At 44.6% G+C, this 23,858-nt stretch overlaps 2 protein-coding genes across 2 annotated transcripts in view; both read right to left on the bottom strand.

Annotated features, from left to right (window-relative positions):
• The window catches only part of mindy1 (MINDY lysine 48 deubiquitinase 1), a 33,585-nt gene extending 27,639 nt beyond the window's left edge, over positions 1 to 5,946 (bottom strand). Inside the window, exons 1-2 of the mRNA XM_063186007.1 lie at positions 5,749 to 5,946; positions 3,607 to 5,209 (exon numbers count right to left, since the gene is read on the bottom strand). Of these exons, the coding sequence (XP_063042077.1) occupies positions 3,607 to 4,509 (903 nt within the window). The 5' untranslated portion in view covers positions 4,510 to 5,209; positions 5,749 to 5,946. The remainder of the gene's footprint in view (positions 1 to 3,606; positions 5,210 to 5,748) is intronic.
• Positions 5,947 to 9,670: 3,724 nt separating this feature from the next.
• On the bottom strand, positions 9,671 to 22,646 carry LOC134435931 (protein disulfide-isomerase A3-like). The gene is made up of 13 exons (XM_063184965.1): positions 22,418 to 22,646; positions 20,930 to 21,008; positions 19,925 to 20,042; positions 17,935 to 18,042; positions 17,197 to 17,326; positions 16,558 to 16,671; positions 15,404 to 15,529; positions 14,302 to 14,484; positions 13,994 to 14,102; positions 13,084 to 13,212; positions 12,835 to 12,914; positions 10,436 to 10,493; positions 9,671 to 9,840 (listed from the first exon to the last, which is right to left on the bottom strand). Exons 1-13 carry the CDS (start codon positions 22,579 to 22,581, stop codon positions 9,751 to 9,753), a joined length of 1,488 nt encoding a protein of 495 aa, XP_063041035.1. The 5' UTR covers positions 22,582 to 22,646; the 3' UTR covers positions 9,671 to 9,750.
• Positions 22,647 to 23,858: the final 1,212 nt, after the last annotated feature.

The following is a 23,858-nucleotide window of genomic DNA, read 5'->3' on the forward strand; positions in this document are numbered from 1 at the left end:
AGTATTCTATCACGTGTTATTTGTTCAACCGCAGTCAAATATTTATTGACTGTCCAAGAGAGAAATCTGCAAACAGACAGCTGAAATGAAGACCTCTAGACAGGGCTTGGTGATACAGTAGTGAACTGGCACCGTTTCCCTACACTTCAGTTAAAGCAGACACTTTCACAATAAACACCTCCTATCTTCACTGAAAGACGGAAGATTGTGTACTGCAAATGTAATTTCTGCACACTACAATCTTTCCAATGTCGTGCCCCCTGATCCCAGCTAACTCCCCCATACCATCATCAACTTTGACTGACAAATGTTCGGCTAGAAGAAACACTGAAAACTGGCAAGGTGGACAAGAAAAGTGCAAAAGACACACACAGTGGGAGAGACACACACAACCTATGCATGTGCTTTTTTTCATAAACCATCACAAAAGTCAATTAAATATGGTTTTATGATTTAAAAAGGTGCACATTGTGTCATGTGCACGAGAGGGAAATGTGAACTAGGCAAAAACAGTTATTGTGAGGCAAGCAAACTAGGTATGTAAACTAAAAATGTTTGTAAACAGTCTTAGGACCTTTTCTGCATCAACACCTCTACTGCCCAGCTCTGCAGCAGTGTCAGCCAATCACATGCATGGATGCAAGCACTGCTGCCAAGAGTTGTGGACCGATGACCGGTAGGGCACTGGGTTACTACGCTGGCGACTCGGGTTCGATTCTGGCCCAGATCATGTGTCAATCCTTCCACGTCTCTCTCTCCCCACTCATTTCCTGTCTCTCCTCCACGGTCCCCTCAAAAATAAAGAGAGTTTGCGGACCAACAGTTTACCCGACCTGTGGCATTTGGTCTGTTTTATTTTGCCGTCAAGGGATCAGCTTCGGTCTGTGATCACACAGCTGGCAACATAATCTCCGTGACAACAACACAAATGGCCTTTCAGCCAGCTAGCCGTGCAGTCTGCAGAACAGGGTTGCCAGATGAGGCTGATGATCTCCAGCCCAAAAAATGTTCAAAACCCATCTAGAAGCACAAAATCCCGCCCAATTCTATTGGTTTCTATGGCAAAAAGTGGGAGGGTTTTTCTGATGAATGCCATTTTTACCCGCACACGGCCATCCTAAGCAGCCCAATTGGGCGGAAACCAGCCCAATCTGGCAACACTGCTGCAGAAGGATCAGAAAGCGACGTTGCTATGAACACTTGGCCGTCACTAAGCTCATCACCGCCCGCCTCACTGTCGCCTCGCCGCCAGTTAAGGACACACACTTAACCGTTTTCAGTCTGGATCTATAATCTCTGTGACAACAACACAAATGGCCAGCCAGTCAGCCATCTGTGTAGCCTTACAACAAGGCCACTAAATTCATTGCCGTTTCACTGTTGTCTTCTTAGGCTGAGTTCACATTAGACTGCATCTGTATCGTTGCCATTGTGGAGGCCCTGGCCTGTCCATGCACATTAAAATGCAGGAAAATGGCCTTACCGCGGCCTAACAGCAGAGCACTGGGTTACTACGCTGGCGACCCGGGTTCAATTCTACCCCGGGTGTGAGCATTTTTTTTTTGATACAGTCTAGTTATTAATATAGACTTAGCCTTGGCCTGCCATGGCCAGACTCTGAATGCTCCAGGTACAGACTTGTGAAGTGGAGATGTAGCCGCTCACATGATCTGCAAATGATTTATTCAAAAAAATTTCACTGGGTGCTGAATCCCACAATCTCACACTCGCCATTACACGCTGGAGAAGGGCTCTGCCCGAAATGTCTGTAATCAAATCATCAACACAGAATAATCTGAAGAGAACGCTCCAGACTACCATGGACACACTGACTATGTACTGTAGATTGTACTGTACGTGCTGTAAAGGGAAGAATGTGGCGTGTGGGAGGCTTAGACGTGAGGCGCGCTTCAGCTGCAGCTAAACTTACAAAGTAAACAGAGAATGTAGGCTAAAGGGCTAGCCGGACTGGTGACTGATTACTCCTACAAGAGATGCAGCAGACACAGAGATCAATGTAACTTAGCCTTTATCCTGCACAGGATTCATAATGAGTATTGAGACCCACTCTCGAGTCCACATCTGGCAATATATGGAGGTTGGTTCCAAAAAAGACAAATACATTTTGGAACATTGTGGGAAAATGGGCTTTTCGTATTGGACGCTGAATTGCATTGTATTGCAAAATGCATTTTATATAGGTTTAAAAAGCATGTTTTCAAAATATTTGAATGACGAGAATTCACACATAGATAGGATGTTTGAAATTCAAAAGTAAAAAAAATGGTGCTTATGTCATTTTGAAAAAAAATCTCAGTGACAACAACAGAAATGGCCAGGCAGCAGCGCAGGCCTGCAAAGGGTCAATGAGTTCGTCACCGTCTCAACATTCGCCGAACCGCGTCATAGCTCATTACCATAATATTAGCTTGACTTAGCGTTCCCAGGGGTTGCCAAACTTAACCATGACAAGACCCCCTCATATAGCCCTCCGATGATGGCAACAAAAAAATGTGGCCCTCCTCATCATCAAAACTGCCCACATCTGCTCTAGACTACAAAGGACCCACATCATTTGGAGTCCTACTAAGGCTCCTGCAGATGGCATATAACACAAATCACAAGTCATGCAGCCTTCAATAGGGCCACTAAGGTTACCGCTGTCTCACTGGCGTCTTCTCAGTTAGCCACTTCACTGACAAAACGCCAGAACCACAGACGTTCGCAGGACATCTCAACTGTATGAGTCCTACAGATGGTGAGTGTGGTGATGAATCATGTGAAACATACTGTGGGAGGCTTGGACATGACACAGATATTGAATGTTGTTATTTTTGCATTAGCTACAGCATTCATCACCAATAACGCCTGACAGTGACCCTCCCATCTACCCACTCTGACTAAAAAGTTATTTTTCCGGAAATCATGCTGAAAGCCACTTGAAGTCAATACAAAAAGACTCATATTACACATCAATGATGATGATGCAACATCTCCTCAACAACTGATTAAGAGTCATCAGATAACAAAAGTCTCATTTTAGACCATTTTAGACGAGAACACAGATCCTCAGCCCACACAAAAAGGAAACTGGAAAATGATACGGAACATGACGCTCCCAAACATGTCTAACACAAGCATTATGTATAATGTTACAAGTTAATCAACTGCACTCAAGTGTGACAAGTGCAATCGCACACAAGGGCGTACATGCCAGCATTGCATTTCATATGCGGCTTCATCCGAAACTGCTGCTGATGCTGTACAATGTTTAACAAACAAGTCAACTGTGTGAGAGAAGTGCAATGTGGACGCCATCCTCCACGCGCGCGCACACACGCACAGAGAGAGAGAGAGAGAGAGAGAGAGAGAGAGAGAGAGAGAGAGAGAGAGAGAGAGAGAGAGAGAGAGAGAGAGAGAGAGAGAGAGAGAGACAGACACACAGACACAGACACAGACACACACCCACATGTGAACTCAGAGACAGAGAAACACAGAGAAAGACACAGAGACATGCATGCACACACAAACACACGCACACACACACACACACACACACACACACACACACAAACACACGCACACTCCACTCTCCACACCGCTCACCTTCCAGCGCAGGAAGAGGATGTTCATTATGGCCAGCAGGGGGCAAGGCCCGTTCTCGCTCTGCGTGATGATGGGCGTCTTCTTCTCCTTCCAGGTGATCCACTTCACAAAGTAGTACGCCGGCATGGTGCACTCCGAGGACGCCGCGGCCCCAGCCCCGGCCCCGGCCGTGGCCCCAGCCCCTGCTGCTGCCTCCGCCCCTGCTGTCGCCTCAGCTCCAGAGGGCCCAGGCACCGCTGACCCCTCGGCCTGGCACAGAGCCTCCGTACACGGGGACACGCCGGCCTCAGCTCCCTGGGATGAGGAGGAGCACGGAGGTTGGTCCACCACAGACGCGGAGGCGGATGCGGAGGGGGGGTTGCACTCGGACAAGTCCAGACTGGGGATGGAGAAGGTGGTGCTGTCCACTGACTGGCTCCACTGACTCTGGGAGTCTCCCGTCTCTGTGGTGGTGGTGGTGGTGGTGGTGGTGACACTGGCCTCTGGGCAATCTTTGGCCACAGTCTGGGTTTCTTGCGCCACCTTTGACGAATGCCCGGCATTGACGTCTTTCTGCCCATCGTCCGGTTGGATAACAGCAGCAGCAGCAGCAGCAACAGCAGCAGGCTGAGGGTTTCCCGTGTCCATATTCACGAGGGTCCCCACTTCAGGGACCGCTGGTGCTACTGGGGTAGTCTCGGCAACCACGGGAGGGGTCACATGTTTGGAGGGGGGGAGCTCCTCCGCTTCGGACAGGGGAAACACGTCCTGACCTCTTTGGTGCGCCTCTCCGTCGACCGTCTCGCTAAATTTCAAGTCATTCGAACCCTGAAGTGACACATTGGACACTTCAGACTTCAGGCTCTCCTTTCCAGCAAGACCCAGGCTATCCCCTGGCGCCTGCTTTGAACTGGGCTCTGTCATTTTTCAGGAAAGCGGGGGTGGGGTTTGGTGAGTGAAGCACTTTGATAGAGAAATATAAGGCTGAAGTATGCTGAAATGTATTCAAACACAAATAAAGCCCTTTTAAAGCTAGTGGCAGAGCTTTGAATACTGCACCCTCAGAAGGGTGAGACTGAGACTCGACTTGAAGAATAAGTAAACAGCTAATTTTGAAATGTACACATTTAGCTCTTTTCAAGATTTGACATCTCGGGGTGGGGGATTACTTTAGTTAGTTTAGATCAGATGACTGAATTTTATGACGGGTGAGTCACAACTCATCAACCTTAGCATGTTGAACGAGATCACAAGACAATGAATATGTCATTGAAATGCATCCATCCTTGTCAAATCGTCTCACGCCTAATCTGACGACACATAAGTTAGAAAGAACAGTTGCCTCCCTAAGTGCAGAACAACGTGGCTTTGACAGCGCACGTAGAGAGGGATAAATTCACACAAACCACTGCTTGTTCTATCTTTGTGCTTCGCTTTGCGGGGCATAGTGAACGAACATGGCCAGAACAATGATTAAGCTATTTGCAAAGTAGGAGAAATGTTTCAACCAAATGACAGGCCGGACTAGCAGCCACGCTTGGCCAAGACACAGATCAAGTTTAACCATGACCAGCTTCCTTTCCTGAGAAGAAACAGATCGGTGCCCGATTTTCCTTCACAGGATCTGAAACATATAAACATACCATTTCTGATTAGTTGCCACTTTCGCCAAGCTACTTCAGATAGCATCATAACTCATCTCAAATCTCGATCAACTCAACAATCACACAGACCTCTTCTACAAAACTAGAGCAGCATCTCAAGACCTTGAGATAGGTGTCGTGCGTTTTAGTGTATTGTTTACTTGGTAAGACTTGGTACTAGACAGCTGTACAAACATGCTAGTTGTATTAGCTGTCTAAAGTGCAAGCTACTTGGCTTGACTTACAAAAAGATTGGCATCCGCTGGTTAAGTTTGATACCCCTTTCTTGAAACATAAGGCCTTTGAACAATTGCTGTGCTGTCTTTACTGGGATATCAAAGAGAGACGGATGAACCCATGAACTGTACATAGCACATGGCCACTTGTGTTTATTATCTTAAACCCGTTAGCAAATGACTTGATGCCATTGAGTGCAGCTGGTCTTGTGTCAGCCAGCTAACATTGCTAGCGGTAGCAATCTAGCAATACTTTGATAATGCAGTCAAGCATTTTGACTCACCATATCATGCTAAAAAAGTGAAGGGAATAAGTATGTATATCTCCGAATGGAAATCGAGCCAGCCCTGCACATCGCTCCACACGACAGGGTTGATCTCTGTACTTGTCTCTACTCCTTCGCTCGGCTGAGTTTTTGATCTCTGTGTGTGCTGAACTGGCGTACGCAAGCAACCTTGTTTTCACAAGTTCCAGCTACTACTTCCTGTAGGACGGACGGCCTTTGTAAACACTGGCTGATGTCATACGCTACACTGCATAAGGGGTGGATAACGGACATTTGACTTCATACGCCAGTTGCTAGGTTACATTCGCTATTATATCTTTACATTTTATTACTCAAACACGAACGTGTTGACCACTTACAACCGGAGTTGCTGTCAATCGTTCTTATTGTCTAAAAATATAGTTGTAGACACACGTGACTAAGTTGCACCCTCTGCTGGTAGGAGGCTGAATTGCTTGGTGGCATACTTGTGTCAATGCATTGGTGTTTAGTGCATGCACTGCTTGCATGGTCTACAATGCTGCACTGAGGTCTTTAGTTTTAGCAGAGACGAATAGAGAGTCTTTGGTTTTAGTGCTGTAGAATTCTTGTCTGGTGTAGTCAGTGTAGTGGAATATTTTGGAACACTAATACCCCTATTGTTGTGCACTTATTGGAAGTGACGGACTGTAGAGAACTAGGCCTGTAATTTAGGGTGTATAACACCTTGGCAAATTTACTTGGTCAATTAAAGTTGAAAGAAACCAAGTTGTTTTGCTTGGGGGAACAAGAACACACAATGTAACTTATGTGTGGAGGAAAATTAGTAGCACCTTCACCAAACAAAACCTTCAACATCCCCATTTTTACCTATACTAGGGCCTATGGTGGCGGTTGCACTTGCATCATCCTGGGGGTAGCTGATTCAGGCCTGGGTTGACTAGGAGGTGGCGAGTTCGAGACCCAAGAGGCGGTGGAACCGATGCTTGACAGTGACAGCTGCAAGGCCATATAAGCCCATGCATCTTACTTGTAGGGACTGTAAAACTGTTTGACAGATGTGCATTTCTAAGAGTAAGTGGATAGCTATCTCAAGGGGTGTTGACTGAGTATGTAGTTCTACCTTGCACTTACTACTAAGAAGATATACACCGAAAGGAGACCAGAGGAAAATACAAGACAAAACAATGATCTTTATTACATCAAACGTAATGCATCACAGCAGTAATAGTAACAAATAAGGCTTTAAGAAATGCAAATTGAAAGGCCCATGCTAAAAAAAAAATCATATATTACTTAACCCTTCTCAAGCAATAGCAATAAATAAAACAATAAATAACTTCATAGGCTACTATTATATCAATATAAAACAGATCAAACACATATATCACACAATAAGTCAACATATGTCCAGTGAAACTCAAATGAAAACAAAATGAACCCTTCAACGTCTGCTGTGAGGTCCCAGTCATCCTCTATGGAAGACTCTACAAATTCTCTGACTCCTCAAACACACACACACACACACACACACACACACACACACACACACACACACACACACACACACACACACACACACACACACGCATGCATGGCCGCAGGAGAATTCTGTTGTTGATTCATTCCATACAGACACGCACGCATGCACGCACACACACACACACACACGCACACACGCACACACACACACACACACAAAGGGTGGCTGTATATGAAAAAGGAGGTTAAGAAGAGGAAGAGTGACTTTAAAAAAAGAGGACGTTTAAAAGGCCAGACGTAAAGTACAGGGAGGAAGCTCTGCTCATCTTCTCCTTACAGCAGTGGGCTCCAATTGTTTCCCCCCAAGGGCCAAATTGTGTAGCGCAGTGTTTCTCAAACTTTTTCAGACCGAGGACCACTTTGTCCCCCCAAAATATGTTCAGGGACCGCCTGTCAACTGAATTGACAGTTGACGGGTGCTAATTTGACACTGCTAATTTTGATGCAGATCACTTACTTTTTTATCCACATTCACATATCACATATCCAAATTTGAAATGCTATGTTTAGCTTTGTAATAATTACAAATATAGCTTACTCCTAGCTTGTCTTGGTAAAAATAGAAATCCCCTTGCGGACCACCTGAGCTCTGTCACGGACCATTTGTGGTCCCCGGACCACACTTTGAGAATCACTGGTGTAGCGCAAATGATGCTGAGAGGGCCAAACAATCTGCCTGACTGTATGGCCACAGATAGCACACCAAAGGCGGAACAACTGTAGACAGGGCCCTGGGGCAACACAATTATTGGGCCCCCTATATGACCTGACAAGATGACAATTGGGCCCCCACCACCAATGCAAGGGTGCCCTGGTCCCAGGGGCAAATGCCCTGCTCGCCCTCCCTATAGCTCCGGCCCTGTAGCACACATATATGTTTTCATTTGTTGTTGATCATATACGTTTTCATTTGTTGTTCCAACTTCATGGCGGGCCATATGTTTGCCATAACTGGGCCAGATCTGGCCCGCGGGAGGGGCACCATTTGGAGACCACTGCCTTACAGTAATCCAGTCCCTCCTCCAGACCTCTGAGTAAGTCAGTTGGGGTACAAGTCAATCTTTGTCCTCAAGTCCTTCCCTGTGGTCTGTGGTGAGGCAAATTTGGCCGAGCGAAGCGAACTTCGCATGAACACCAGTCCATGTTGTCGAGGTTACAGTACAGCCTCAGTCCCCCTATTTGTTAGCAGCACTCCTCTGTTGCGGATTTCAGGCCGTCCAAGGGTGCAGTTCTCGATAGCATTGTTGCTAACTTAAAGTGACTTAAAAAGGACACAAAAATAGCAACTTAGTTGGTTGCAATGTAATTTCCCAAACCAAATTACTACTACAAGTTGCTAACTCTTTAGCAACAACACTTTTGAGAAACGCACGCCAGAACAGTGCTGGTATCCGTTCCCACACCAGTTATGGTTGGAACCAAAGTCCTCCTTACCCTTGCAAACCCGTACGTCATCCAAATTAACCTGCTGACATCTGTTTTCACCATGCTTTGCACACAAACGTGTGTTTGTATGTTCCATTTGTAACTGAGCCCTGAGGAAGGTCAGTAGACCGAAAGCTTGGCCTATTAAAAAGAACACAAAGGGGATTTAAGTGTGCAGACATTTTTCTTTCAATTTTACCATGCTTTGCACACAAAGAAAGAGGTATTTTTCGGTTTGCGTCACCAACCAATTTTATGGTTCCCAAACGAGCAGATATTCAGTCTGAACACGTCAGTCGGTTCGAGATTAGGTGTAGGAACGGGCACCAGGACAGTTCTCTGTCGACCTGAACACGCTGTGTATAAACCCGTTGCCACCGCTTACAGTACTTGAAAAACAGTATCAGTATGTTTCAGACATAAAAACAAAAACAAAACGAATCATTTCAAGTAAACGCAGGAAAACGTAGAAAATAGGACGGTGGAAACGTGACAACTAGTCCCCCAAGATGTCCCAGAATGCAGTGCAGTAGAGTCCAGGGCCGGATTAACGCACAGGCTAGATATGGCTGCAGCCTAGGGGCCCCCACCAGCCATGGGGCCCCTGATTGGCCAAAAAAAAAAAAAAAAGCAGAACCGTGATAAGATGCAATATTGCAACAAAAAAAAGTACAGTTGGTAGACATGTTATCCTCAATTCCTAGCTCACTGTTATGACAACGTCTGTGTAAATTGGTCACGAAATCTGCCTTCTGGGGTCGGGGGCTCCACAGCAACCTGTAGCCTAGGGGCCCTAGGCCATCTAAGGGCCTCGGCACATCGGCTCAGACTGCTCCGTAAAAGTTTGATTCCAATGTTCCAATGACATTTGTGGATGTTGGCTAGCGATTAGAGACGAGTTCTATTTTTCCAGAGCCGCCCATTGACTATCAATGCTATGATCGTGTGAAATTGAGTTTGGGGGTCAGAATTGTGTCGGAAGCGAAAGTGCTCCGCAGTGCTGTCGGAGGCGATGTGCGGAGGCCATCTTGATCCGGTCCTGGTCTACAGCGTCTACAGTTCCTGCTTATTGCCGTGGAGAGAGGGAGTGTGGGAGGCCTCCTTCTTCAGGAAATTCAGCATGTCCTTCACCTCGCGAGGCCCCTGGAGAAACAGACACAAGGAGACATGTTATAGTGCAGTGCGGCCTCGAGGTGGCAGGCCTGTGTTTGTGTGTGTGTGTGTGTGTGAGTGTGTGTGTGTGTGTGTGTGTGTGTGTGTGTGTGTGTGTGTGTGTGTGTGTGTGTGTGTGTGTGTGTGTGTGAGAGAGAGAGAGAGTGTGAGTGTGTGTGTGTGTGTGTGTGTCAGGCTTGTACGAAATTCCGAATTTAATGAATATCAATTCAAAGTAATGCCATAACACGAACACTAGGTGGTGTCAGTACCTTGAATTTCTTTGAATTTAATCTACACCACCCATTGAAAGTACATAGAACATCACCACCTAGTGTTCGTATTATGGCATTACTTTGAATTGAAATTCTTTCAATTTGGAATTTTGTACAAGCCTGGTGTGTGTGTGTGTGTGTGTGTGTGTGTGTGTGTGTGTGTGTGTGTGTGTGTGTGTGTGTGTGTGTGTGTGTGTGTGTGTGTGTGTGTGTGTGTGTGTGTGTGTGTGTGTAGAATTTGGTTTGTGTCTGGTGTGCTGTGCGATGTGTTCATGTGGAATTGAGTGTGATTGTGTGGTCAATAGACTCACATCATATCGCCTTGGATCAGCCTTCTTCCCCTTTGCAGCCAGGTAGATGGTGGGATACCTACACACACAACACACACACACACACACACACACACACACACACACACACACACACACACACACACACACACGCACACACAAACAGTAAGCTACAAAACCATTTTTAACATTTTCCATGTTGACATATCTAAATGGTCCTTCCAACATTTACTACAGTTCCATGAGCACACACACACACATACGCACGCACGCACGCATGCATAGGACTGGGTACCGAAATTCGGTTCCTTAATGGAATTGAATGAAAGGCTAAGGTTCTACTTGGCATCGAAACGTGCCTTGGCTGTCGGTTCCACATTTCGGTTCCTAGATGTCCATCACGTCAGTTATCATTTCGCATTTATAACCCCAGAACGTTAACGCAGTCAGAACGGCAGTCGCTTCTGGCAAAAAATCTGGTAACATTCATTCGGACTTGCAGAGACTGCTGGCCCTTTTAAACAGGTCGTCAAATCATCTATGGATACTTCGCTGTTACGAGAGAAACTCATCAGCCCATCTTTAATTTGTGTAGGTTTACAGAGAAGAGTAGCCTATTTCTAGCGTTTGTAGACGGCAAAGAATTCAAACTTTGTCTTCGACACAGCCACTGCGAGCCAAGAAACAGCAAGAGGTGTGCAAACGAAGCATTCCATCGCAGATGGTTACATCGGCGTATGAGGAAAGTAAAAGTCGGCAACACTGTTCACTCCACCATGAATCATCAAACAGTGTTGGGGACCTTTTCCCTTTAGTGGTGGGTGCGCGCATTCTCTGACTTTTTGGATTACACCGTGAATCATTGCAAAGTTTAAATTTCATGTCAATAAAATCATATAAACTCATATCAGAAGCATCAGGTGAGCTCAGTCACTTTTGGCCGCGAGAGACTTTCTTTGTGCCACGGAAGGCAGTAACGTGGATTATTGAAACTGAAGACTTGATTTCTTCTATGTGGATATTTTTTTCCGTTTGGTAGCCTATAATTACGGACCATGCAAAGAACTCGAAACAGAGCGCGCCCAGTGCTTCACTGCGTGCGTAACAAGCTATAGCCAAGTCGCCTCCGCCCGTTCCCCAAATCCGCCCGCCTACTTATAAGTGATGATAGTTAATTATGTATCCACTGTTTAAGTCAGGAATGGATATCGACATGATACGGAGTTTGTATGCATACAATTTGAAACGGTGATGACATTTAAAACTGAGTCAAACGGCCATAAACAGCATTGTAATGAAGGGTGTCGTAACGGCAGCATGAAGGTGGAACTTTAATTTCACGACGACATTCTGCTGAAAACTCGCCATGGCTGCTTCCCTGTTTCGCTTTAGGACTACAAGTGTGAACCAAATAAGCAAAACAGCATGAAGGCAACAGTAGGCTAACGGAAATACCGACGTGACCTGAAATCAAGCGGGCGGAATTGGGAGCCTTTCGCCGGCGAATTGTGCTGAAACTAGATTTTGGACATGCTGGACGTTATCTCCAAATTACGATAGAAAGGGCCACCAATGTTAGCTAATATTGCTCATTACCTCATCTACACAGTTGCCGCTATCCAAAAATATACGATAGCATAATCAAATAGTATTTGAAATAGTGACATTATCACGTTCACAGTGAAGTGATCAGTGAAGTGGGCGGAATTTGGCGACCTTACTTGTTTTAAAAGTGTTTGCAAGAACAGCATACCTGTTAGCTACAAAAAACTGCAAAATTGCCTGATTTTAAGACAAAAGTTGGAAAAGTTTCAACAGGCCAAATCCTGACAGTCAACGGGACGGCAGTGACAGGTCAGACAGTACACCATGCTTTTCCATTTAACAGTCCCTGCGAGGCCAAAATCCCCTCACACAGGGCATGTTTTAAAAGGAGCGTGTGCAGCGTAAAAAATGAAATATGAGTTTCTCCTTGTTGTTTTGCCGCTCAAGTTGTCTGGGGCTGATGCAAAACTTCATGCTGGTTCAGTTTGTAATCAGGTAAATTCGCACGATTGTCTGTGCGATTGCCATGAACATCGACTGTATGACTATGACCTGATGCTCCGATGCTCCGATGCACACCCACGAAATGGATAGGGTTGGATTTAGATTGTAGTTCTCAATTTAAAATAAATTCCTGGGAACTTCAACTGGATAATGAGGTAGGCTCGGTGGTCGTTTGAGATTTTTAAACATTTCGTTCAGTGTTTATAAATTAGGAACCGAAAATGGCACCGTCAGGAACCGGCATTGAAACGTAGGTTCTGGAACCGGAACCGAAACCGAAAAATTCTGATCGGTACTCAGCCCTACGCATGCACACACACACACACACACACACACACACAAACACTAAAACAAACACTTTAGTTCCTTACCCAGGCACATCGTAGCCCGGTGGCAGGTCATTGGCTGTGGCGTCCATTTTCGCAATCACAATGTTGGAGTCACTAGCCAGCTGCAGATAAAAATAATCAAAAAAACAAATATCACTCACAATACTGACTGAAAAGAATTTGTTGTTGTTTGTGTGCGTGTGCGTGTGTGTGTGTGTGTGTCTGTGTGTGTGTGTGTCTGTGTGTGTGTGTGTGTGTGTGTGTGTGTGTGTGTGTGTGTGCTGCGTTCACCTGTTCGGCCAGCTCTATGTATTTGGGCTCCATCTTCTTGCAGTGTGCGCACCAGGGGGCGTAGAACTCGATCAGGACGTCCTTGTCTGGATCATTCACCAGCTCATTAAAGCTATCGGCCACGACCACCTACAATTGGGAATAGGACACACACACACAAACACATTACGTTACATTACGCTGACACCTACTATATCCAAAGTCATTTATGCCTCTTTTCCACTGCCGGTTTTCTGGTAGGCCTACAGCTCGACACAGCGCGACTCGGACGCCGCTTTTTGCTTTTCAAATAGGCACGATGCAGATCAATCATAAAGCAAAAAGTAGCGTCCGAGTCGCGCTGTGTCAAGCTGGAGTCCTACCAGAAAACCGGCAGTGGAAAAGAGGCATTAGAGTTACAGTTACATAAACAGGGTATTGGTTACAGTCCCTAGAACATTGTGGGGTTAGGTGCCTTGCTCGAGGTCAGCTAAGCCATGGAGTGAAGTAGGGAGTGGAAGGGTGGGATTCAAACCTACAACCCTGTGATTTACAGTCCAACTCCCTAACCACCACGCCCCAAAACACACAGTAGGGCAGTCAGGGGTAAGCGGTTAGGGTGTAAGACTTGTATCCCAAAGGTTCGACTCCTGACCTGCCAGGTTGGTGGGGGGAGTAATTAACCAGTGCTCTCCCTTATCCTCCTCCATGACTGAGGTACCCTGAGCATGCTACCGTCCCACCGTATTGCTCCCTTGGGGCGCCATTGAGGGCTGACCCCTTGCACGGGTTAGTCATAAGTGCAATTTCGTTGTGTGCAGTGTTCACTTGTGTGCTGTGGAGTGCTGTGTCACAATGACAATGGGAGTTGGAGTTTCCCCAATGGGCTTTAAAAAAAGTAGCCCCTTTTTTCCACAAGACAGTGACCTACCTTAACAGGCCCCCAGTTGGTGGATGGCACAGGTTCAGACTTGACATATCTCTTCAGTCTCCCGGCGAAATAGTCCTGCAGGAACCTCTCCAACGACTTGCCATCTCTCCTGCAGAAGCACACACACATACACACGCATATAGAATACTCATATAGAATTCCGCTATGTGTTTGCGCTAAAACACTGCATCTCATGACTTGCTACTTAAATATAACATGCAAGCACGCACGTACGCATGCACGCACGCAGGCACGCACACACACAGAGACGCACACACACACACACACACACTAGATAAAGTACGTACGTGAACTCCTCCCTCATGGAGTACTTGTGTCCCTGCCGTGTGCGTAGCGTGACGAATGGCAGGTCCCCTCCGTCCGACGTGCCCAGACCAAAGTCCTCTTCAAGCTCGTCCTGGAAGTCTTTGCGATTGGCCACGGCGAACGTCAACCCCTCCGACAAAAACGGAGATCCCACCTTCATCACCCTGGGAAGGAAGTCAAGTCAAGTTGGCTTTAACGCTCATTTCTTTACATGTACCGGTTACAAAAAGAATCAAAATTAGCTTTCTTATGAAGGAGAAAAGCACAAAAAGAGAGGAGGCGATAAAATGATTATTTTGTTCTCAGAGCAGTGAGTAAACAGTGGTGCAGTGGACCACTATTCACATCAAAATACAAGAAATTGAACAACCTTGGGCAATTGCCTGTGACTGTCTGATGGGGGGTGGGTGGGAGAAAGAAAGAGAGAGACAGAGGCAGCTTGAAAAATCAATTGAGTGGTGCGAGAGATTTTAGGAGATCAACAGACAGGTTGTCAACAGGGAGAGAAACTGAAGTGGAGCATCAGATTTGCGGGTGCATAGTGTCGCACTGGTCGTACCATCAGGGGTGCCGACAAAGGGGGAATAAAGGGGACAGTTGTACCGAACCCAGGGACAGAGAGGGCCCAGAATTGGGTCCTCATTACATTGTATGTATTGGGCTGGGGGGCCATTTCAGATGACTTAGTCCTGGGCCCGGCCAAAGCTGTCAGCGGCCACGCGTACCATATATTGACAAAAGGGGCACCTCAGTCCGGCCTGTGTAATTTCCCAACCCTACCCCCAGGATCTATCTCCTAACCACTTCCTGTCTTTTTTTAAAGTTTTTTTCTAAGCTTTATTTATGATAGGACAGTGAGAGAGGAGCAGGAAACAAGTGGGGACAGAGAGATGGGGAAGGACTGGCAAATGACCCGGGCAGAAATCGAACCCTGGTCGCCAGCGTAGTAACCCAATGCCCTACCGTTAGGCCACAGTAGGGCCAACCATCTCCTGTCTTCCTTTGATTGTTCAATCTGATAATAAAGGCACAAAATGTCCCAAAAATATTTTTGAAGAAAAAAGAAAAAGAGCTGCAGTTCACCTGTTTCTCCAGTAGTTGGAGCCCCTGGGGTTGCGTCTGTAGTCCAGGTCATAGTAGGCGGTCAGGAGGTCCCTCTGCCTCAAGCGCTCCTTATTCTCCGGAGTCATGTGAGGACACATCCCAAATCTACACACACACACACAGACACCCACAACATGAGGTTTGTTTTTAAAACATACAGTGGGAGAAAAAGTAAGTACTCACTTTTGGAGGCAAGGCAAGGCAAATTTATTTGTATAGCACATTTTCATACAAAGGCAAATCAAAGTGCTTCACACACACAAAAAAAAAAAAAAAAAAAAAAAAAAAATTGGAAAGGGCATGATGTACGTTAAAATATAAAATAATCTGGTGCCACACAGAATTCTATTTTCTGTACATTTGAGTAAAAGCTAAGGCGAGACAAAAATGTTTAATAAAACCATAAAAATCATAAAAAGCTTAAAAATCCCTAAAACCCATCCAAAGGGATGTTGGGATGGAAAGACCTAGGCATAGGCAAGGGAGAAGAGGTACGTATTTAGCCTGGTTTTAAAACAGTTCATCGTTGGAGCAGTATCAGTGTAAATATAGGTCACAAAATACAGTCTGATCGCCACTAAAAGCCCAAGAAGTTTTAACTAGTAACCACCACATCATACATTTCATAATATTTGTAGTATCCATAAGTATGTAAACATTCAAGGAACAGTAAGGAATGGGCACCCTTCCATTCAATAGATGGCAAATTTAGCTGCAATAATTTAAATCAGACACACAGACAGACAGAGACACACACAGACACATGTGCACACACACATGTGCACACACACACACACACACACACACACACACACACACACACACACACACACACACACACAGACACATGTGCACACACACACACACACACACACACACACACACATGTGCACACACACATGTGCACACACACACACACACACACACACACGCACACACACACACACATCCACCCACCCAAGCACACACGCCTGCACACACACACACACACACGCACACGCATACGCGCGCACACACACACACACACACACACACACACACACACACACACACACACACACACACACACACACACACACACACACACACACACACACACACACACACACACACAGGCCTGGTTTGATGCTCACATGTTGTCCCTGATGAAGCGTCGTAGTGATGCGGAGTTGATGGCGTCGGTGAACTTCACGGTGCTCTCCTCAAACATGCTGCTGAGACGCGGCGGCCGGAACAGCACCACACCCCTAAAACACAGCACAGGAGAGAGGAGGGGGGTCAGAACACACACACGCACACACACACACACACACACTAACACGCGCACGCACACACTCCACACACACTCCACACACACACACACACACACACACACACACACACACACACACACACACACACACACACACACACACAGACACACACACACACAGACACACACACACACACACAATCTCTTTCCCCTTCTCACCAGCTCTTATCCCTCTATTCTAGTGTTTCTCAAACTTTTTCAGACTGAGGACCACTTTGTCCCCCCCAAAATTATATTAAATTCATTTCGATGCAGATCACTTACTTTTTATTCACATTTACAAGTCTTATTGTGGTGAATATAAGACTTAAGCTATGTTGTAATTATGCTACAAATATAGACGGCTAGCTCGTCTTGGAAATGTAGAATTCCCCCCACCAGTGGTACCCAAACCAATTTGACAATCACTACTCTATCTGTTTCCCTGTCTGTAAAATCATATGTGTATGCTGGTGCTTATTCGGTCTGCAGGCCGTGTTTGAGTCCCAGCTGCAGGTCGGTGGTGTGCCCGAAGCGGTAGGTGTCCCTCATGGCCGCGGCCGCCTTCAGGAACTCTGCAAGCTGGGCACTGGCATGGCCGGAGAAGAAGCCTGCACAGGGACACACAGGGACAGATCGGTCAACATGATGGGATTTTAACATTTATACAGTACATACACCCTTTTCACCCCCCACAAGGGACAGCCTGGTAACCATGATGGGATTTTAACATTTATACATACTCCCTTTTCATCCAAGGGACAGACTGGTTTGCCTGGCTTTCGCGGGACCTAAACTAAAAATACATTCAAACTGCTACTTTAGGTCAGAGATTTCATCAGTCTAAGAAATAGCACTTTTCTCAAGGTCTGACTAAGAACAAGCCCCTGCACCTGTTTTTTCTTGCATTCTCTCTCAGCGTTCTGCTTATTAAAGAGCTACTGCATGTAGTGGCAGCATAATGAATGAAACATGAACAGATTAGCCTGTTACTCCACCTTTTGTTACAGCATTGTTCAATTCGGTACAGGTCTGTTCAATTCGATACAAATTAGGGCTGAAATATCTATGGTTTTAGACCGAAAATCGCGATCTCAGACTGTCAACCCGACGGGATCGTCAAATCCAGAAAAACCGTGCTCCTAAACTGATCCCTGTTTTGTTTCTTCAATAATTGCACTCATGTATGCTCGGCCTATGCATCACCATGGCAACTTACCTACTACGCTGGCATCAAAGTTGTCAATGAAGGCATCAACGGCTTGCTCAGTAGGCAGCGTGTAAGAGTTGGGGCCTGCATTCTTCTTCATGTACTTCACAATGCCATCTGCAAGGACACACACCAACACCATTCAAGTCAAACAGCTTAGTGTGAGGGTATATGGTAAGACCCGGTTAGAGAGTCAGAAGTGTTCATCCTATAAAGGACAATAGAACAATGTAGCTTACTTATACTAACAGTGATGGCCACCTTGTATTCAAAACAGGTGAATTCCTGGTTGAATGATCACTGGGTTGAATCGGACGGGTAAAGCCAGGTCATTTCGAATATGTAGTGTAAGGCAACACAACACCTGCTTCAAGTCTAGACAGATTTGCATTTCATGCAAAAACAAATCAGTGCTACAAAGCGGATTCCAAAAAAGTTGGGACACTTTGTAATTTGTGAATAAAATCAAAATGCTGGCATTTTCAAAACATTCAATATGTTAACAAGGTAAAACATTATGCACAGACAACATATCAGTTGTTAAAGTCAAGCAGAGTTATTGTTTTGAGGTAATTATGTGATCATTTAAAATTTCACCCTTGCAACAAATCCCAAAAAAGTTGGGACAGGGCCAATAAAATGATTTTTATATTGGATAAGACTAAACACAACACAAGGGATGAGACTGAACAGCTAGATACTTTGACTGATGGCATACTTTTATTCAAAAATTAGATATTTTGATGTGCGAGACATGATTTCAGCAGCTCAACTGATAGGTGTGTTCTTCAACTTGTTTACCCTTTTGTTATGCTTAATATGTGGCATATCCTGACTGCAAGAAGCCAATTTTGTGACCTGTTTACTCTAATGATGGACCACACTGTTGGAACACAGTAGAGATTGAAATTTGCCACCTTTATGGGGCAATATCTAAAGGCGGTGCTCCAAAATATAATGCCTTGGTAGCTATGTTTGCTGTTTAAAGTCTGTATGTATCATTCAACATTCATTTTAATGCTCTACATGAGTAAGAAGACCCTAACCAAGTCACCTCTGTATCCCCTTACCATCATATATGCTGTCTTTCAGACTGACCACTAAATCAAGCTGAAGTATTCATTTTCTATATAACCTGGAGGGTGCATGACTCCATAATTTTCAAAATGGATTAAATATTTACCATTCTGTAATCAGAGGACAGTTTCACATGTCTCCTAGGTCCATAGAATGAGTTTTTCCCACACGCAACACTGTTTAATGTCTGCATCATGTGCATTAATCAAGTGTTGTGTTTATGGTCATTTTTTCGAGAGCTGTCATTGTTGGAGTGTCATAGTTTGATTATTGACCACGAGTATGTCATTATCTCATAACTCGTGCAATGATTACACAGAACTCTATATTACGGAAGTAGGCCTTATATGCCTGCAATTTTGATAATTCAATCTTTCTGTGTAATAGATAAGTAATTAGTCCCTCAAAATCTTCGCCGCTGAGTGCCATAGCCTCTATGTGATGGTATTTTATTCATGCATTCATGGTGGCAGTTAATATAGTTCCTTTTAAAATATTCTTCCTTGTGTAATTTTTAGAATGATCCAACTATTACAACATGTTTTGACCCTGTCCCAACTTTTTTGAGATTTGTTGCATGGGCCAAATTTTAAATGATCACATAATTACCTCAAAACAATAATTCTGCTCAACTTTAACAACTGATATGTTGTCTGTACATAATGCTCTACCTTATTAACATATTAGATGTTTTAAAAATGCCAGCATTTTGATTTTATTCACAAAATACAAAGTGTCCCAACTTTTTTGGAATCCGCTTTGTACTTAACACACTCTCTCTCTGTCTGTCTGTCTGTCTGTCTGTCTGTCTGTCTGTCTGTCTCTGTCTGTCTCTCTCTCTCTGTGTCTCTCTGTGTCTCTCTGTGTCTGTCTCTCTCCCTCTCTCTCTCTCTCTCTCTCTCTCTCTCTAGTTGTTGCAGACCTGCAGTGCGAGGTCCATCGTAGGCCGAGGACTCCTCGCCGTTGCGAAAGATTTTGAGAGTGGGGTACCCTGTAACTCCAAAGCGACCACATGTCTGTGTGTTGGAGGTACAGTCCACCTGCAGGAGTGGAAAGATTTAGACAAATGGTCCCAAATGAAAAAAGGAAGAGCAGAAAAACACAGGAGAATAGATAAGAGATGAATTTAGTGAACTGACGCAAAGCTAAATTTATTTTTGTTAAATTGACACAGCACATCAGAGCAGCACACAAAACAAAGTGATATCAAAAGAAACCAGTGCAAGAGGCTTGGCAAAAGAAACAGCAGGGATGACACAAGATGTAAAAAGTAAGAGTAGAACTAAAAAAAAAAAAAACCCTGCGATTGTTTCATCCCGCACAGGTAACTTCAATGACCAACTGGTCTACAGGTCTGGGGGGCAACCACTATTCAGACATATCGCTATTCCGACATCCAACATGCCATAGGGTTAGGGCTAGGGTTAAGATTAGGGTAACTGCATGCACTCTCCCTAAACTGATAAAAGCTAAGCAACGTAGCACAAACCACAGAAATGGCATATCTCGGTGGGAAATGTGCCAGTATTCCGACAATAGACATGTAATAGCGCCATGTAACCTACAGGTCTTACGATCAGCTGATTCTGCATTAGCTGGATCAAACTTGTGGTGGGTTTTTTGTTTTAGTGTCTTTAAGTAACAGCACAGTCTATCTAGGAATAACTGGTGTAACATCTGTGTAATAACATGTGCTGTGTTGTACTGTACTTACAAAATGAATTTACTTTGAATGAATTTGATTTTTGACGCCTCTGGGCATGACAAACTGAGTATGGACTACACGTGGGCCTGTGGTGCTAAACCTTCACAGTGGTCGGCTGCACATCAACACTACATTGCAGCTGAATCTGTGAAGTCCTCTGGGTACCTAACGACGTCTTCACACCTGTGAAGTAAACAACACAGTTGCCATGGAAAGTCGTACCTTAGCGAGAGCGACATGTCCTTTGAGGCGGGTGGCAGCCAACTCAAAGTCTGGAGCGAGCTTCTTACAGTGGCCACACCTGGAAAACACGAACATCAACTTTACTGGAAATTGCAGAACACAAGTGGAAGATACAAAACGAAAATAATAAAATAATACAATAGAATTCAGAATATGTTTTAGTCTCGGAGCCCCTTAATGCATGCTGTACCTCCTGTGGCATGCTGTAACAGACATTGAAAGTTAACTACCGCTGTACTACACTACTATGACAGTGCACACTGCCTTTAGTAATACACTACGACTTGGTCATTGCGATTATGGTAACAGCTAATTTATAAAGCCGTGTCTAAAGGGGTTAAGATGGTTTATATTTTATTGTAAGGTGTAACGGTATGATTTTCCTGTTTATTTATTAGTCCTTTCATCCACATGGGATCGCCCAAGATCCCACGGTCACGTTACCATTTTGTGCCAATAAACTCATATTATAAAATGGCAGGATTAAGTGAAATATTGATGGTGATCTGTTGCTTGATTGGTCTGTTTAAAGAGCCCGTCAGAGAGAAGACGCTGTGAACTTCTACAACACAATGTCTATGATAAGATGGCAACATGGTAACATTGTAATGCACTTTACTGAAAGATTTACTGTTCAATTCATCACTGGCATTCACTTCATAGTGTCTTTTTTTAAACACTCCTTGTCTGTGTGTGTGTGTGTGTGCGCGCGTGCATGTGTGTGTGTGTGTGTGTGTGTGTGTGTGTGTGTGTGTGTGTGTGTGTGTGTGTGTGTGTGTGTTGCCTATGATAAGCAACACACACACACACACACACACACACTATGGCTAAATGTGTACGCGTAGGCTATAGTTTAGTCCATGTTTTTATGTGCAATAATGCAATTTAATAATGTAATGTATGTGCAATAATGAGTGTAAGGTCTTCTGTATTCTTATGTATGCTAGTACTAGACACCTTAATTTCCTTCGGGATTAATAAATGTTACTCTACTCTAGTTGCTACTTGTACATCACTTCAGAACTTCAAAGCGCGCAGCTGTCTCTGTTGGTCTCTGACCACTGACACAGTTGTAGCTAGACTACTGCAAGAGAGTTTATTTAGAAGTACAATAGCTGAATGAATGATCAATATGACCTTTGACATAGATAGAGGGTCAGACCAATAGACAAGACGTTCCGTGTACACCAGTGATTGCAATGGCATAAAGGTATTATTCATTTTTCATTGGTCCCCTAGTTATTCTAAGGGGAAAAAATGAACAGAGGCCGTTACCTGTCATAATTTCTAAAGCTAACGGTAGCTAGACGCGTGAGCTAGCGAAGAACTGTCAACAATCCCTCTCACGCAGTCAGAGACAGACATACAACCACATTACGCACGAGATGCATTGATAAAGACGACTGTCGTGTTTATCATTATTAATGCTATAAGACAGCTGAACTGTGAGAGTATGTTTTTCCTTACCAAGGCGCATAGAACTTCACTAGCATGGTCTCATACTCCGCTGCAAGGTAGTCGAAGTCGATATCCCCGAGCTCCAAAACTGCACTCCGCGCGGAGACATGGGCAATCGTCGTGATGAGAATGAATGAAACGAATGGGGAGGCGTACAGACATGTTTGTTTCATAGTGATCTCAATTCGGCGATCTATAAACGGAAAATAAGGAAAACAGAAGGTAAACGAAGGAACGGTGCAAGACAGACCCGCACACTCCACTACCCCCCTCTTTGATACAAATGCGCTCTGCTGAATCAGAGGTGGGACCTGGACAGAATTCGCCGGTACGCAGTGTTTTGATTGGTTGACGCAGGCACATTGATGAAACGTTAGATTTACATTGGGCATGGGCCCCTGTCAGTCAAAACCAACCATACCAGAGCCGTAGATAGAACATGCAGTTTGACCAATCCTGAAATGCCATTGCATTACAGGTATAATATAAGACAGGTAAGTCAATGCAGAGAGCAGGTTACTGCTACCGTTTCAAAACGTGTTTTAATGAATGGCAGAACAGTTAAAGTGAAACGTTCAGGTTAAATTCAAAACTTAATCTATGCTGGATGTTGTCAGAACAGGTGTTTTGAAACATATATGTGAAATTCACAGTCTATAGCAAAGCCAAACTGCAATGTTTTACAATAATAAATCACTTTTACATTCTGTACAGTGTACACTTTTACATACACTGTGCATACTAGTATTATTGGTAACACTTTACTTGACGCAGGTGTCATATGCATGTCATTACAGTGTCATAATAGTGTCATGACCCAGTTATGCACGTCATAAATCATAAACATTATGTCCATGTCATACATTTTATGACTGTTGGTGGCATCCTTTGTCTTTGCCATAACCGAATATCACTTAAGGCCAACAATCATAAAATGTTTATGACATGGACATAATGTCATGACATAGTCATAGATAAACACTATTATGACACTGTAATGACATGCATATGACACCGGCGTCAAGTAAAGTGTTACCTTATTATTTTTCTGGTTCTGTATTAGGTTTGCCCATGGGCGTAATTTTAGGGGGGGGGGTGGTGGGGACATGTCCATACCACTTTTCAGATAAACCTAGCTTGTTCCCACCACTCTTTCACAAATATAATGCAAAAACAGCATAACCGGACAATTTGCCATTGGAATAAGGTAAGGTAAGGTAAGGTAACCACTTTTCGAGCCAAACCTACACCTTTGCCCTGCCTTCCCACAGAGAGGGTTTTGCTAACTTACATGTGTGTCTGCAGTGACCACTTCACAAAATCCCCAAATAGCTTCTGACTGGCACCCTCTCAAGTCCTCACACAAACCAGTGACTGCATTTCACACACTGGCCACTTACCATCTTATCTAAAACGACTTCTGCTGAACAGGGGTCTATCTATCCCCAAA

Source organism: Engraulis encrasicolus, chromosome 20, assembly GCF_034702125.1.
Source record: "Engraulis encrasicolus isolate BLACKSEA-1 chromosome 20, IST_EnEncr_1.0, whole genome shotgun sequence".
Lineage (NCBI taxonomy): Eukaryota > Metazoa > Chordata > Actinopteri > Clupeiformes > Engraulidae > Engraulis > Engraulis encrasicolus.